This window comes from Strongylocentrotus purpuratus, unplaced genomic scaffold, assembly GCF_000002235.5.
Source record: "Strongylocentrotus purpuratus isolate Spur 01 unplaced genomic scaffold, Spur_5.0 spur5_contig_866, whole genome shotgun sequence".
NCBI lineage: Eukaryota > Metazoa > Echinodermata > Echinoidea > Camarodonta > Strongylocentrotidae > Strongylocentrotus > Strongylocentrotus purpuratus.
Window position 1 is genome coordinate 2,654,894 of NW_022145575.1, and position 15,551 is coordinate 2,670,444.

The following is a 15,551-nucleotide window of genomic DNA, read 5'->3' on the forward strand; positions in this document are numbered from 1 at the left end:
AACATACATTTTACATCTTTGTCATTATATGCTTGTTCATGACCTAATTGACTACAATTATCTAATAAGCTGTATATTGTTTTATCTACCCATCTCTATCCCCCCCCCCCCCTCATACCATTACTCCCATCATCTCCCCCTTCCTCTCTTTCTCTCTCTCTCTCTCCCTCTCTCTCTCTCTGATGTATACAATTTGCATTCTTACCATTGAAATACAATTATTTAATTGTAAAATGTGAATTAAATAATTTGTAACTTATGGCACTATAAAGATTTTATGCATTCATTTTAATTACATTAAGAAAATTATAATTGTTCACCCCAGATTCATCTCAGCTCTCTCTATCACTCACCCCACCCTACCCTGCAGATACATATTCATATAAGAAACTATTCACTGCATGAGTGATCAGCCCTATTAAACTTGCAATACTTTACTCCCCATAAATTATTCAAATTTAATGCATAAATCTTTGTAAGTGCCTCGTTAGAAATTCACCTGTAACAAATATTTGTATTTTATTAGTCAGAATGCGAATAGTATGCATTCCATGTTGTAGGTAGGACAAGCAATAAATGTTTGTCCTACCTATAGCAATTACAATTGATGTATGCAATTCACATTCTGACTATTGAAATATAATTATTCATAACAGGTGAGTGAAATAATGTGTAACAGACACTTAACAAAGATTTGAGCATTAAATTTGATCACATTACAAAAAAAGCCTATTGGCCCACCCCTGATTTGTATTACCAAAGCCCTCGATCTCTACCATCGCTCACCCCACGCCCACCCCACCCTAGCCTGCATATTGAAACCAATCTCGGTATGGGTGATCAGCCATGCATGTCCACCACTCCAGGTGAATGAACACACAGCATTGAGCACCCATCCATTTGGAGCAGTCTCACAAAAGGAATCCTAAAGAAGTATTGAAAGGACTTAAATGTTATTCTCACAACTATTATTGAGTGCCAAGACTCCTGTATTGTGTGAATGCTGGGCCTCGCCTGTAATAAGCTTCTATTTAAAGAGTTGCAAGTTTTATTTGATCTGGATAAAGAAGTGAGTGTGCATTCTCTATGTATAGGGTTTGGAGCTGTGCATATATACAGCTTTACAGAGCAGACTACAAGCCTATACAGCTAGCACACAAAATATAATTTGCCTCTGGTTGTGATACAGTATATAGTCTGACAGGTTGCAACATATGGTAAGTATATATTTTTCATGGTGATTTCTATGCTTATATATATATATATATATTCATTGAATGCATGTGCACTGGTGTGTGGGTTAGGATATGTAGAAGGTACAGCAGCAGCTTTAAAGGGAAGTCAACTCTGATTAAGTGGATTGCAGAGCAGATTGTGCCCTCCCTCTCTCTCTCTCTCTCTCTCTCTCTCTCTGAGGTCAAACAGAAGTGACTGCAGGTCAACAATTGGGAATTGGGATTGAATTACATTTTTCTCTATGGGCTTTGAAATTACATATTTCTGTATGAATAGCTTATATCGTTTGGGGGGGGGGGGCGGCATGTCAAAGTCAACAAATAACATCTATATACACTCTAGGAATTGCTTGTAGAAATGAAACCCTGTGATATTAAATGTCCATGGTTGATCTTAACTTTTTGAGGGATTTAATTCAACTGCCCAACTCTCACACTGATCTCTTAATTTAGCTGCTTTGAATTACTTAGACCAACTTAATGGGAAAGGGATCATCTGTTTATATGGGTACTTGTCATTTAAAAAAAAAAAAATATATATATATATATATATATAGTATTTAAGCTGTGCCTTACCCTAAGGTAACCTAAGGCCTGCCCCTAAATTGATAATATGTATAAGGTGTGTTATTAATTGTAGGATATAACTTATTATAACTAAATATTTTGTAAAGACAAGTATTTTGGCAATTTAGGAGTATAAATTTTGTTTTGGTCCATATTATGGAAAACTAATCTAACTGTGTTATGTAATGTGGGACAAACAATGGAGAAAACAAACATATTTGAGACATTTTTCAAATAATACAATCAAATCAATAACAAAGTAATAAGTAATTACATCCAAATGACTGAGCATGTTAGGATAGTTTGAATATGCTTGATGAATAAGCCATACGTGGTAAACAAATACTAGATGTTAATCTGGTGTAATTTTCACCTTTAATAGCAAACATGCCTGTGTTGACAGAGCAAACAAACTATGTCTGAATAACAATCAATTATTATGATATACAAATGCTAATGGGATAGCACAGATATAGCAAACCTCATTCGATAGATGCACATGGATCATAATGACAAAATAAACTCTAAGGTGAATGAGCTCACTTGTTTAGTGTTAAAACACACAATGAATCAATTATCATAATACAGCGTACATTAATGCAGAGGTTTACATATTAAAGGGTTCAGTGACACAAAGACATAACTCCATATTTTGCCAATATAAGTATTTGATATCAAAATGTTCAGGAAAATGTGGGCTTCTCAGGAAACACAAAGACTTAACTCCACCCAACACCCCATTAAAGTCAATGGCTAGTGAGGTCCAAGTGCTCAATGACACATAAACCACTTTTTCTCAAAATGGCCAAAATGGAGTTACGTCTTTGTGTCACTGACCCCTCGATATAGGTGTGTGCCTAAACTATATAATAACCTAAACAAGTCTTCCCACATGACACAAATAGACTTTATTAATTCACTGCACAAGTTTTACATGCATTCAGTCTAGAAGTGAATCTTGACATACATGTACCTGCTGAGAGCCAGAAGGGCATTTATGTTATTATATGTGAATTAACATCCTTCTGCCTTTCAGCAAACGCTGAAGTCAGACTACATGTACATTGTATATGTAACGTTTGTGTAATATAAAATCAATGTCAAAAATATGATTTATACAATGGCCTATAAATCTTGGCACTTTTTCAAAGATCAAGACTACTAAATTCCCCAAAAGAAAATGTTTACCAAACTTTGTGCTTGTCTTTCAAAAATATGACCTACATGTATAACAGACTGAAATTGTAAAGTCATGAAGTAACGACAGTAACAATATGTCACTCATGAGCAATATGACAGGAAAAATGACTTTGAAAACACAAATAAAAAGGTAGGTTTCTCTTTTCATAAATTGAGGTCTGAAAATAATATAGCAGCAATTGACTTGACTTGTCTCATGACTTGTGTACCAGCAAAAATGTACTATCCTTTGGCATATAGATTGTGCCAGTAATCTATCATACCATACAATGTACACTTACCACGTACAATTGTACATACCGGTATGCATTACAATAAAGGGCAGCAGTTTTCATGAAGTAAAACAAGTAGCTATATGTACAGTACTTCACATCATTTCATACACATGCAATATAGGATCATTCGGTTCACATCGGTGAGTATCATAGATTTTACCGCTGGTAACTTATACATGTACTCCTTATAATTGAGAGTGAGAGTGATATAATACAATGCAGGCATGTGAACGAAGTTCATACAGTGTAGAGCAAAAGGGAAGTTAACATGTTTACACAAGGCAATTATTCAACTTGAGAAGGGATAGACATACAAAAGTGTGCATGTCAACACCATCTGCTGCATAATTCAGTGTAAATTTGACAAATTTGAATCATTATTCATACAAGACACACTATTTTCAATGGCATGTAAAGGGACATTACCATTTATTGAAAAAGCTTTTATTTTCACCTTTACATTATTGATTTTAGATGTATTACAATTGTACTAAATCTTCCATTTCTCTCTTCAAATCTTGCAGATAGACTAACATACAGAGTACCATGGGAGATCTGCTATTCAAGTGATGGCTCATTGCGGCAATGGACTCAACCACAAAGTTTCATCTAAAGATCTATTCTTCTCCAAAAGTGACGACACTAGCAACAGCCATATAGCAGAGTTTCGTGATAAGCACCTGGTTTGTGCCGGGTGCAAGCAGCGCTTCGTGACATCGGTCTACACCCCTACGCTGCTTCCCTGCCTGCATTCCATCTGTCCAACTTGCTTTGACGCTTCAACAGCCAAAGACAGTGAGACTCTCTGCACAGTTTGTCCATCTTGCAAGCAACAGGTACCATCCACAGAAGGTGTCCTGACAAGGAACTCTATCTCTCCAGACTTTCATATTGATTACCTCGCGGAGTACCTTGGATATACTGAAGGGATTGTAAGGCTTTGTGAAGGCTGTGACTCTCTCACAAAGCTTGCCACTGCTTGTTGCTCCAACTGCATCAGATTCCTTTGCAAAGAGTGTCTGATCAGACATCAATATACTGTAGGATACGAAAATCAGCATTTCCACGAGGTGAATGATTTGACCAAAGAAGACTGGGAAGTACTGTCACGTCAGCAACGCTTTTGTGTGGTCCACCAAAGTCAGGCACTGACTCTTTACTGTACTGGGGAAGCGTGTAATGTGCCAGTCTGCTTGTCCTGTTGCAAGAGCGATCATATTTCTGAAGGTCACAATATAGAAGACTTGTCTTCGGTTGTTGAACAGCTGAAAGCTGAACTTAAAGAACTTATCATCATGAGTGAGCGGCAGACGCAGTTGCTCGAGGAGCTGTTACAGAACATTGACATGGTGACCCAGAAACTCACATGCAATGCTGAGGAAGCAACTCATCAGATCAAAGCCCTCTTCAGCAGATGTCGCAAGGTCCTGCAGCAGAGGGAAGAGGCTCTCCTGAAAGCTGTCACAGATGCACACACCAAGATGCAACTTGGGCTGAAACAGCAGAAGGATGACACCAAGACGATGCTTTCCAACATTGCTGTCATGACCGACTGTGCAAACACCAACAATAACTTGAACAGTACAGTATCGGTAGCCAGGGTGCAAAATAAGTTGGAAGGGTTCTTCAAGGAAGTCGCTAATGGGGTGTTCTATCCTCTACCACTGGCTAATAGCTGCATCGACTTCACTTACAAGCATAATGAAGCTTTAACCTATTTGGACTACGCAGTGAAGGACCTAGGCAAGGTGGCTAATGGTGATGAAGTGCCTTTCTTGACTGTTGTTAGTCCCGAAGAGTCCTTTGTCAATCAGGAAAGCACTGTGAGACTTGAAATGACCTCCTTGAATGGGGAACGTAGCACAAAAGGTGGAACCACAGTGTCTGCAAAGATGACGACTCCTTTCAATGAGAACTTGGAATGTACTGTTGTAGATAACTTGGATGGATCATACATCATTAGGTACCTGTCTACTGATCCCGGTGACCATCTCTTATATGTTGAGGTATGTCATGAGCCTATCAGAGAGCAACCAATTACAATCCCAGTGTATGCTCTTTGCACAGAAATCAAGGGCGAGAACACAGATGAGGAATGCATGGTTGAAATCTATGCAAGCGATTGCAATGGGAAGCGCCAGCCATTGGACAAAGACCTCAAGTTCTCTGCATATGTCCTTGATCCTCAACACGAGGAACTGAAAACACAGATATACTATTACCCATATGGCTACCATGGCATTGTCTTCCGTCCAGACAGTATTGGTGAGCATAAGTTGACAATACAATTGAACAATGTGCCACTCAAGTCTTCCCCTATCATGGTGCCCATCCACAGGATTATCGCTTGTCGGCTGGATAAGAAGCCTTTCTTTCTGGAGAACATCTCTGGGATGACAGTGACATACATGGGTAAGATTTTCCTTGCAGACACTATCCAGAATGAAAGAATCCTGGGTTTCACTGGACATGGTGAATGCTTCACTAAGATCAAGACACCATACAAGGGAGATGCCTTGATAACCAAAGACAGGAAAGAAAACCTTGCATTGCTGTTCCCTTATCGACAGGTAATGATCTTCTACACTCAGAAGGGGAAGCAGGTTCGTTTCTTTGACACGCCTCAAGTTGTTAATCCTGTATCTATCGCGGTCACATCCGCTGAGGAGACGCTCATCCTGGAATGCCTCAGCAGTTCTGTCCTGGTGTACAACTCTGCAGGATTCCTCCAGACTACCGTTGGTGGGACCAACCATGCCCTCAGTCTAGGCTACCCTATCTCCATGAGTCTGGACTCTAGGGACAACATCTACATCAGCAACAAGACAGGGGGTACAATCCTCAACCTGACCTGGAAGGGAGACTTCAAGCGAACCATCGGTCTTCCCGAGACCTTCAATCAGATCGGTTCCGTTGACTGCACCCCTGATGGCTACATCCTGATCCACGAAGAGAAGCTCTCTCAGGTTGTCTACGTTGTCAGCAGGAGGAGTGGCAATGTCCTCCGCACTATTGACGTCCATGGTATTGTTGGTTTCCTTGAGCATCTTGGTGTGACCCCTGACGGTTGCTTCATCAAGCTGGACCGTAAGAAAGGCTGTCTGAGGAAGTACAGGTACGCCTACTACTCTCCAAGACGTCAAACCTATCCTGCCATAGCTACATCTACTGCTGATGGTCAAAATGAATTTGAGGTGGTAGGATAGCATGCCCAAGACTTTCCATAGAACTTGACATGTGTTGTTTATTGTGCGAGATCATATAACATGACCACTGGAGATTTCTGGCTTAATTATGTTCCTGGAAGATAACAACTGATTCTGTAAATGAATTTCTTATCATGGACTCAGATTACAAGTACTCTTACTTCCATAAAAATTATGGTATAATTTGCACAAACCTATATTCTTAGATATCAAGTGTAGAACAGGTACCAGTGCGTGCATGTATGCACAGATTTTTTTTCTGCTGGAAATTATTTCAAAAACATGTACCGGTATATGTATAGCCCTTTACAGGGTTCTACAGAATTACAGTTATTGATTATTGGTAGATAGTAATTCTACTTTTTTAAACAATGTGCTCCTTCTGTATTTTAACTGTATTTGAAAGTGCGGAACAACTAGACTACCCCACCACACATATTCTTGGGAAACATAAAGCAGCATATACCCAAGAGCATTCATCACATTCTGTATTTAAGCCATCAGAAACATTTCAATTTTTTTCCATTTGCCATGCTGCATATTGCTCACAATAAGAGTTTTGAAGCAGCTGTCAAGCCCACATGCACACAAGATAGTTTCAGAACCTATGCTCGTATAACGATACATGTATGTGTACACATGAACATGTAACCCTACATGGCTAATCATTACAGTCACCTCACTCATGCCGGGTAAAATAAAATCAATAAAAAAAAACCTGGTAGTAAATTATAAAAACAAAACACCTTTTTGAGTATACATTCATTGTGCAAAGAGGCCATATTGGAGGAGTGACGTTTTGTGCAGATACGGCCTTATATGCATACTCTTTGTACATGTACTATACATGTGAACATAGTATACGATACACGTCAGTGAGGTTCTCTGAATATCCCATTATACAATGAGATTTGTATCAGTGAATTTATTTACCAACTCTTGTACAGTTGTAGTTATTCTAATGAGCCAATGAAGACACTTACAAGTAATCTGAAAGTTTTGACGTTTTGAACTACAGTTTATATGGTTTTACATCTAACATGTAAACTGCAACAAATTAACTGCAATGATTAACTTCTAGAGGCAAAAACTATTTGTCCCTACTTACAGTAAGCAACTTTTTTTAAATAGCTAAATAAAATGGATGATGTCACCAAACTTTACAATCAAATTTCTATTGCTGCTATACTACCTTGTATGTATTTGCAAAGCTCAGTTTGCTTCAACAAATATACCTTTTTTTGTATTTATCTTCTGAAAAGCAAACCTTTAATTTTCTCTAGTGGTCTTCTTTATTAACAAGTTTCATAATTCACATATACAAGAATTATGCAGATAAAGTTTAATTATATATGTATCTGCATTAAACTGTACCTGTGTTATCCTTTTATGGAATCCGGTGATTTCGCTACAATATTAATTTTATGTCTTTTTGCATCATCTTTGGTGGTATTCCAAAATGGTTCTGTTGTAAAAGTTTGATAACCAGCTGATAGCTGCCAATGTAATCAAAAATAGGTGTAGAAAAAAAAATTCTATTCATTTTGTAGAAAGAATTTTAAATGGTGATAACCTACTAAATAGTATACATTAATATTGAATTGAGAATCTTTGGTGAAGGAAAATTTGACAAAACTGGATTTCTGTATCAATTGAATTTCCCATTTGTTGACATGTATAGCCCATTTATATGAACTGGCATGTATATAAGAACATGCTATTAAAAAGAAGGAAAAAATATTTTAAAATATGTAGACATACATACATTTTCGTTTTATTTTAATCAAATGCAGTGAAATCTATGTATACAGACCAATCATGGAAAGCAAGGAAAGTTGATCTCTATAATTTACATGTACAAGTTCCATTAATTCATATTTGAATATAAGGAACACACTTCAAGGGGAAAATGTGTGGTCTTTATAGGGTTATACAGACAGGTTGTCTTCCAACAAAGTTAATCCATATACCGGTAAGGGTTGACAGTATCAATATGATTTTTTGGGGAAAAACATGAAAAACAAATATCTGTCTGTTTAATAGTACCCAATACTACAATTATTGTAATTTTAAGTTTAGAATTACGGTGTATTTTTAATTATGTTGTGAATCATGTTATTGAAATTACTAGAAAAAAGTATAAATTCTAAAAAGAACTCTATTTGACAGGGTCAGAAAGAAAAATTGGACCTAGTCTGCCTTGAAATACAAGCTCTAATGCTGAATTCTGTCGTTCTTGACGTATTTCTGCAGTTATACTGGAAACATTTTGACAAAAAGGGACAAAAAGTGAATACATTTACTTTTTATAATCTACTTGCTCAAATTGGACTTGTAACCTTATATCTGTTATCTGCAGATAGCCAAGCAGTTTTTGAGTTGACATACGATGGGTTCTCAGTTGTTGCTGTATGTTGCATTACCGGTATGTCTTGTATACCACCGCACTGTACATGTACTTGTACAAGTGCATATAAAGCCTATATGCAAATTATGTTATAATAATGGTGTTTCGTTATCATACATTTATCACTGAATGATACTTTTTCTGTCTTCCTAACAATTTATCATTTGGTGTACTTTTAACAGATGGTATATGGCCTGGAATTGCAAGTCTTGTTTTTTTTCTACTGATTTTGAAGTTACAGTATATTAAATATTTATTTTATTTCCTTTCACATTTATAAAGCATTACAGTATGCATTTGTGTTGTCTATTCAGTTGTCATCACATTTCATCTATATAATCAGAACCACTATATACTTTCAACAACCAGTACATGGCTATATACATAAAAGAGAGTTTGAGATCCGATCTCTGCCTGGAGTGCTGTCTTAAGATCTGGGGTCATATTCTGAAAACTATGGTATATTTAATGTTAGGGAAAACAATGTTAATTGTCATTACAAAATGAAATTGTGCAGAATCAACACTTGCACACAAAACATGTGTTATCGGTGCAAGCTTATGCAAACTTTATAGCCAGCTTGGCGCATATACAAGTACATGTATTAACCAGTGAATTGTCCTAAATTTTCTATTGTTATGACAATGAACATTGTTTTTACATAAGCATTAAAGGTAACATCGTTTTCAGAATACTACCCCTGCAATAATTCAAAAATAATACGTTTATCCACCCCCCCCCCCTTGATATTCATACACAATGGTACAAAAAAACATTGTAGAAGGGGGAAGTCAAACATTCTACATAGCAAACACATGTGTTAAAGCAAGCAAGCTTCCCTCCCTAATGGAGATTCAAAATTCCAAGAATCTACAATAAAACTACAATGCCAGCTTCACAAATGATCAAGTGGATACGCTGCTTGAACATGACACTAAAAACATGTATTATCGGTGCTTATGCGAACATACATGCCAACATTTGAAAATCAGAAATCTGTACAAATTATGCTATTTAAAAAAAAAGAGGAACAATCCTAACTCTCCTATTCAATACTACAGACAAATTTGTACAGGAAGAGGAACACCTGCATTAAAATAATAATTATCTTCTCCCAAAAAGAGGAATGTTCCTCTTTAATCTGAACAGTTGGCATGTATGAGCCTATAGCGCAGATACGTGTACATGTATGAGACTCAACTACCTTCTTTTGAGGCTGATGAAATTCCATGATTTTTGTGAATTATTTTCTCAAATTCCATTCCCTATCCCCTGCTTGAATAGATGAAACCCATTTTCAAGATTTCCCGATTTCAAGGATTTCTAGGAACCTGTAAAGGCGAATCCGACATCAATCCATCAGGCATATACATGTACCGGTAGGCCAGGAATTACCTGTCTAGCTTGTACTGTGTTTGTGCATTGAAATCAGTGGAGTGAGACTAAACTAATCCACAGATGTACTAGACCATAGGGGTATACAGAGAGGTTAATGTTGCTGGTATAATGGTATCCTGTTAAAACACTCTCTGCACTTCTAGGGTATGAACTCATATACACGTAACTGACATTAATGATAAATGAAAGCTTTCTTTTCAATGGATCTGTGTAAAAGATGCAAATCATTCCGATCGAGGTCATCCTGTGCAGGGTAATGTTTTACATTAATCAGGAAAATTAATGATAAAGTTATCAACTCAAATTGTCTATTGGCGAGGCATAACTATCTAATAGATAGGACTAAAAGTCACAGGTCCATAAGTTGCTCAGATAAATACATACATGTATCCAGCATTTGCTTAACAGTCAAGTAAAACATTCTTAACGGTATATAACTTTTATTAACAGCTCTGAAAGCGTTCACAAAAATTCTCAAATCAACAATCGATTCAAAATATAAAATTGGTATATTGTGCCCGGCAAAATTTGCAAACACAAATTCATGGAGAAGTTAATTAAGCCTGCCACTCATTACAATTTAGCCAATGTAGTGATTGAAGTGTGTGTTGTACAGACGAAGTCAAAGAAAGGTCAGGTCCTTATAGGCATATTTCTGCAAATAGAAAATCCACTGGTTGTGTATCGGTAAGTGCCTTTTTGCTGGCACATGACGACTTTTCCACCAATTTCAAAACAATTTAGGTAGCTAAGGTTCGATATGCAAAATGCATAATTGTTGAAAATCACAATTTAATCACACAGACATAAACCTACATCATTACAGATGTGGAGCAGGTAAATATACATGTAAAACTTACATTCTGATGTGTAAAAAAGTAACTTCTAATTAGCAAATATCACTAACTATTATATGCATTTTGCATTTCGGACGTGTCTTTTCGCACCATTACATTTCGCTAAGGCGCCCTACCATACATGCACAAGTATAAGGCATCCACACAAAAAGAAAATGACCCAACTTGAAGGATCGGTAAAAAAACATATGAACTCACCTTTAGCTTGTGACCTTTGACCTCCACCTCTCCTTCCATGCCTGCCCTTTGACCTGCCTGACCTGCTGGCCATGAGGAACATGCCTTGGACGATACGGTTGACATCATGGAGAGAAAAGACGTAGTGGGGGTTGACGGGGCTAGTCATCAGCTGTCTCTTGATTAGAGAGTGCAGGCTGATGGTGGCCTTTAAGATAGCCTGGAATAGAAAAGAGGAAGTAAAGGAACATTATGTAAATTTCTCCTCTTTCACACAACAATCATATACACATCTGGGCCTCGTATTACAAAGATTTAATATTGATCGCAACTTATTTCCGATTGATATCAATGGCAACTATGTATATAAGAGATAGGAGACTGCAAAGTTGCGATTGATTGGAGGACTTGCGATTGATTTGGATCAATCGCAACTCTTTGTAAAACGGGGCCCAGAACAACAAAATGGCAACAAAAAATAATTTCAACCACATAAATACAAGTTATTGTTACCTACTTGAAAACTAGACTATATATTTAAGCCTTTAAAAGTGTGATCTGAATTGAGAACTAAATTCACAATTGAAGGTCGCATAAACAAATTAACTGGGCAATCCATTAGGGTCTTTTCACTTTGTCATAATCCAACTTGATCACTATACAGGGTAAAGAAGACATCCATGCTTCATCCAATTTCACTTAAATAACGAGTTTAAATGCATACTTAGGTGACTGGCAATATATACTTTCATTACTACCTTTTAATTAGATTGTATTACACATTCTCCAGCACAACATGGTCTGTGGACTATTCTTACACTAGTCAAATTCTTAACTATATCGATGCATGCACTCAATGCAATACGGAACCCTTAAACCTAAGCCCAAATCCAATCAGAGACCTAAACCTGTAAATCTGACAAAAGAAATCCTGGAGAAAATTTGGTATGCCCCTAATAATTAGAAAACGTTCATATATGGGTGGTGCCATAGGAGTAGTAGATGAAGGGTATAACGGCAGAAAAGAATATTTCTTACTACATGGAATCCTTCAGGCTTCCACACAATCTATTCCAATCTACGGCAACTGACTTAAAGGCCGTCTCTACTAGTTTGGCCAGGGGGATTAGACCACACAGGAAGGTCACTGACAGGTGCCTATCTAATCAACTCAGCTCTCAATGAACATAAGAAAAAGAGGATCATGGGGGACCAACAGGCACCGATTAGGCATTTTTTTCTATATAAAGGAGCAAGTACATGTCGCTACAAGTAGTACAGTGGGGCTTTAATTCCCTACCTGGGCAAGTTCATAGTGGTGGTTGAGGGAGTAGGCGGGAAACTCCTCCAGCCAGCTCTGAAGGCTCCCAGCATGCAAGAGATTGAGGGACTCGGCGGAGGGCGTGAAGTAAGTCAGGACCACGAAGAGCCTGGCCAGCCTGGAGCTGAGGCTGTGGCACGAGACGCCGCTCCCGACACCCTGCGTACCCGGAGGGTAACACGCGGCGAGGAAGTTAGTCTTCTCCAGGGAGTAATGCGAGAGGTTGTCGCGTTGATAAATGCTACCCTCGGCCATCAGCTGGCGAAGAAGCTCCATACATGGTTGCTCCCCTGCGGAGAAGAATATTTTCTGTAAAATACCTGTATATTTCTATGTAAAATAAAATTTTCTCAAAATATTTTCTTTTAATGATTTTGAAATTGTTATAATGTAATAAGTACATTAATGATATCCATGATTGGTTAAGGAGATTATTCATTTCAAATATAAATCTATAACAGATTTCTATGAATCTCAACATAAATTGATTATGTAATCAAGAAGTAAATTGTAAAAAACAGATTGAAAGACACCATTATCTGATCTTTCACTAATGAAATTCTGTTCACTAAAGCTACTGCAGGAAGTCTGGACATTGAAATATCATTTTTTCATGAATTTCAAATGGCTTAAATTCTTTTCTATTTTGTAGTTAGAATAACATGTTAAAGCCTGTTTGGATTACTTGCAATGAAGCTTCATTTCCAGAAGAAAATGTTAAAAATCATTTTGAAAACCTTTCATGATATTGGAATTTGTGAAATACTTTAGGCCATAAAAATGAAAATAAATTGAAAAATCAACATATTCTTAAAATTGCCAACATGTATACAAACACATACATGTAGAACAACATTACAAAATCCTGTTAAAAAATATTTTATATCATTAATAGAGCTCAAGATATCTTCAGTACCTGTTGTCTTCTCCATGCCAGCACAGTTAAGATCATCGATAAAGAAGAGCGGGTCGTTGGTCACCTGACCTGGCTTCGTCGGCTGGGAGCTTACGTTCACCAAGCTACTAGGGCGGAGCTTGCTGACGATCATCTTCTCCATCGTCTCACAGCCCATGACTGGGGACATGGCGAAGGACAGGAAATGGTGCCTTGGTTGAACCATATTCTGTCAAGATAAAATGTGATTTATGATTAATGATAATGATGATTACGATGACAGCAACGACGATGATGAAAACTTTAACAGTACAAATCTTCTTCATTGTCTCACAGCCTATGGCAGGGGACATGGCGAAGGACAGGAAATGGTACCTTGCTTGAACCATATAGTCTGTGGGGATAAGATGATGACTGATAATATTTTAAAAATAGGATCAACAACATGAACAACAACAATTACACCAGCAACAAGAATATGACATGGCCAAAGCAAGGAAATGATCCTATTGCTGAACCATATTCTGATAACGTAGAATATGAAGTTTTGCCTCCTCAAATTGGCATTAAATTTATTGCTTTTAAATACAATCATGCACATTCTTGAGAAAAAAAATCAAATATATATATATATATATAGACACTATCAAATAATAATCATAACATAATGGAACAATAAAACTGCCACTTTAGAAAGAATTTTTTTTTTTTTTACAATATTATTATTATTTTACAATACAGTCAATAATTGATATTTATTGTCAATCTGAAAGCACTGACCCCTGCACGATGGAATGCATCCAACACTGGATTTGGACAATCTAATCAAGAGTGAATGTTGTGGCGTAGTGACTCGAGAAGAAGCAGAACAACTATGATTATTATAGTAGATATTGCATCTTAATACGAACCTGAATGAGAGCTGTCTTGCCTATACCTGGTGCCCCGGCCAAGAGCACAGGTTGGTTTGCTCCAACTAAGATGTCCAGTAGATGAAAATACCTCTCGGCCTGTACAAAACAAAACACATTCAAAATCATATTAAGGATACCAGTTGACTTTACTCAAAAGGTGTAAAGAGAGCCCATAATGGGAGGCCATAACTACTATGAAGAATGAAAAGGCCTGAAGTGGGTAGATGTAAGGAACCAAATTCAGGTAATCAGCCTGAAACCAGCACTGTTGTCATGTCACAAACAAGATTTAAGTCACAATTTTAAACATTTTACATGTATGTCAAATGCCCCAAAAGTTTTACTTCTGTATGTTGCCATACTTGCAGAATTTTCCCAGTAAATAACAGATTTGGTGACCATTCCAAACTTGTGGGATTTAAGATGAATCACAAGCGTAAATTAAGAATGAACACATAAAGACAAACAAACACAAAGAATAATTAAGGAAATAATACCAACTTTGAAGAATACTTTGGTCATTCCGTGACATTGTCATCAATCCCACCCCCTTCCTTGTCTTTGGGCCTTAATCCAATTGTATTGTTCAAATGCAGCACTATTACTTATGGTAAATGCTACAAAGGGAAGGTGCAATTTCAATGAGGGGGGGGGGGGGGATCTTAATAATAAGATTTTACATTGTTTACATGTACAATATACTTCAAAATAATCTTAAAGCTTGGTTCCATTTTCATTGTTCAGTTTGATGAATAAAAGTACAATGTGTTATCAAACTTCACAATTCATGAGGCCATATTGAATTTACAGAGGAAAGACTAGAGGAATAATCTGAGAAAATACAAAAATTTAGGTGGCTTAAAGTGCCTACAATCCTAAAAATGATTAATAAAGCTGCCTTACCTCTGGTGTGACAATGAAGTTAGCATTGATAGTTCTCATCTTCTCTCTGTTAGAATCCGCCCAGGATAAAAGGATCCCAAGGTTTGCATCGATGTGGACGTCATAGACAGTGCCCTCTGGAGGCAGGATGATGTCATGCGTTGCACGTCCCAGGAGCTGACGAGCAAACTGATCAAACATCTCAGCATGCCTAGTA

At 37.2% G+C, this 15,551-nt stretch overlaps 2 protein-coding genes across 3 annotated transcripts in view; one reads left to right on the forward strand and one right to left on the reverse strand.

The window, feature by feature from the left end:
* LOC754570 (dynein heavy chain domain-containing protein 1) overlaps positions 1-15,551 on the reverse strand; it is a 117,553-nt gene that overhangs the window by 41,424 nt on the left and 60,578 nt on the right. The window contains exons 50-54 of the mRNA XM_030973886.1: positions 15,356-15,545; positions 14,450-14,548; positions 13,560-13,767; positions 12,623-12,933; positions 11,344-11,542 (exon numbers count right to left, since the gene is read on the reverse strand). Of these exons, the coding sequence (XP_030829746.1) occupies positions 11,344-11,542; positions 12,623-12,933; positions 13,560-13,767; positions 14,450-14,548; positions 15,356-15,545 (1,007 nt within the window). The remainder of the gene's footprint in view (positions 1-11,343; positions 11,543-12,622; positions 12,934-13,559; positions 13,768-14,449; positions 14,549-15,355; positions 15,546-15,551) is intronic.
* Positions 894-9,161, forward strand: LOC587287 (tripartite motif-containing protein 2). 2 transcript variants are annotated; one of them, XM_011671581.2, is made up of 2 exons: positions 894-1,217; positions 3,802-9,161. In XM_011671581.2, exon 2 carries the CDS (start codon positions 3,847-3,849, stop codon positions 6,481-6,483), a length of 2,637 nt encoding a protein of 878 aa, XP_011669883.1. In that variant the 5' UTR covers positions 894-1,217; positions 3,802-3,846; the 3' UTR covers positions 6,484-9,161. The 2 variants fall into 2 exon arrangements, with proteins under 2 accessions (XP_011669883.1, XP_030830430.1); XM_030974570.1 differs by lacking the exon at positions 894-1,217 and adding an exon at positions 3,251-3,417.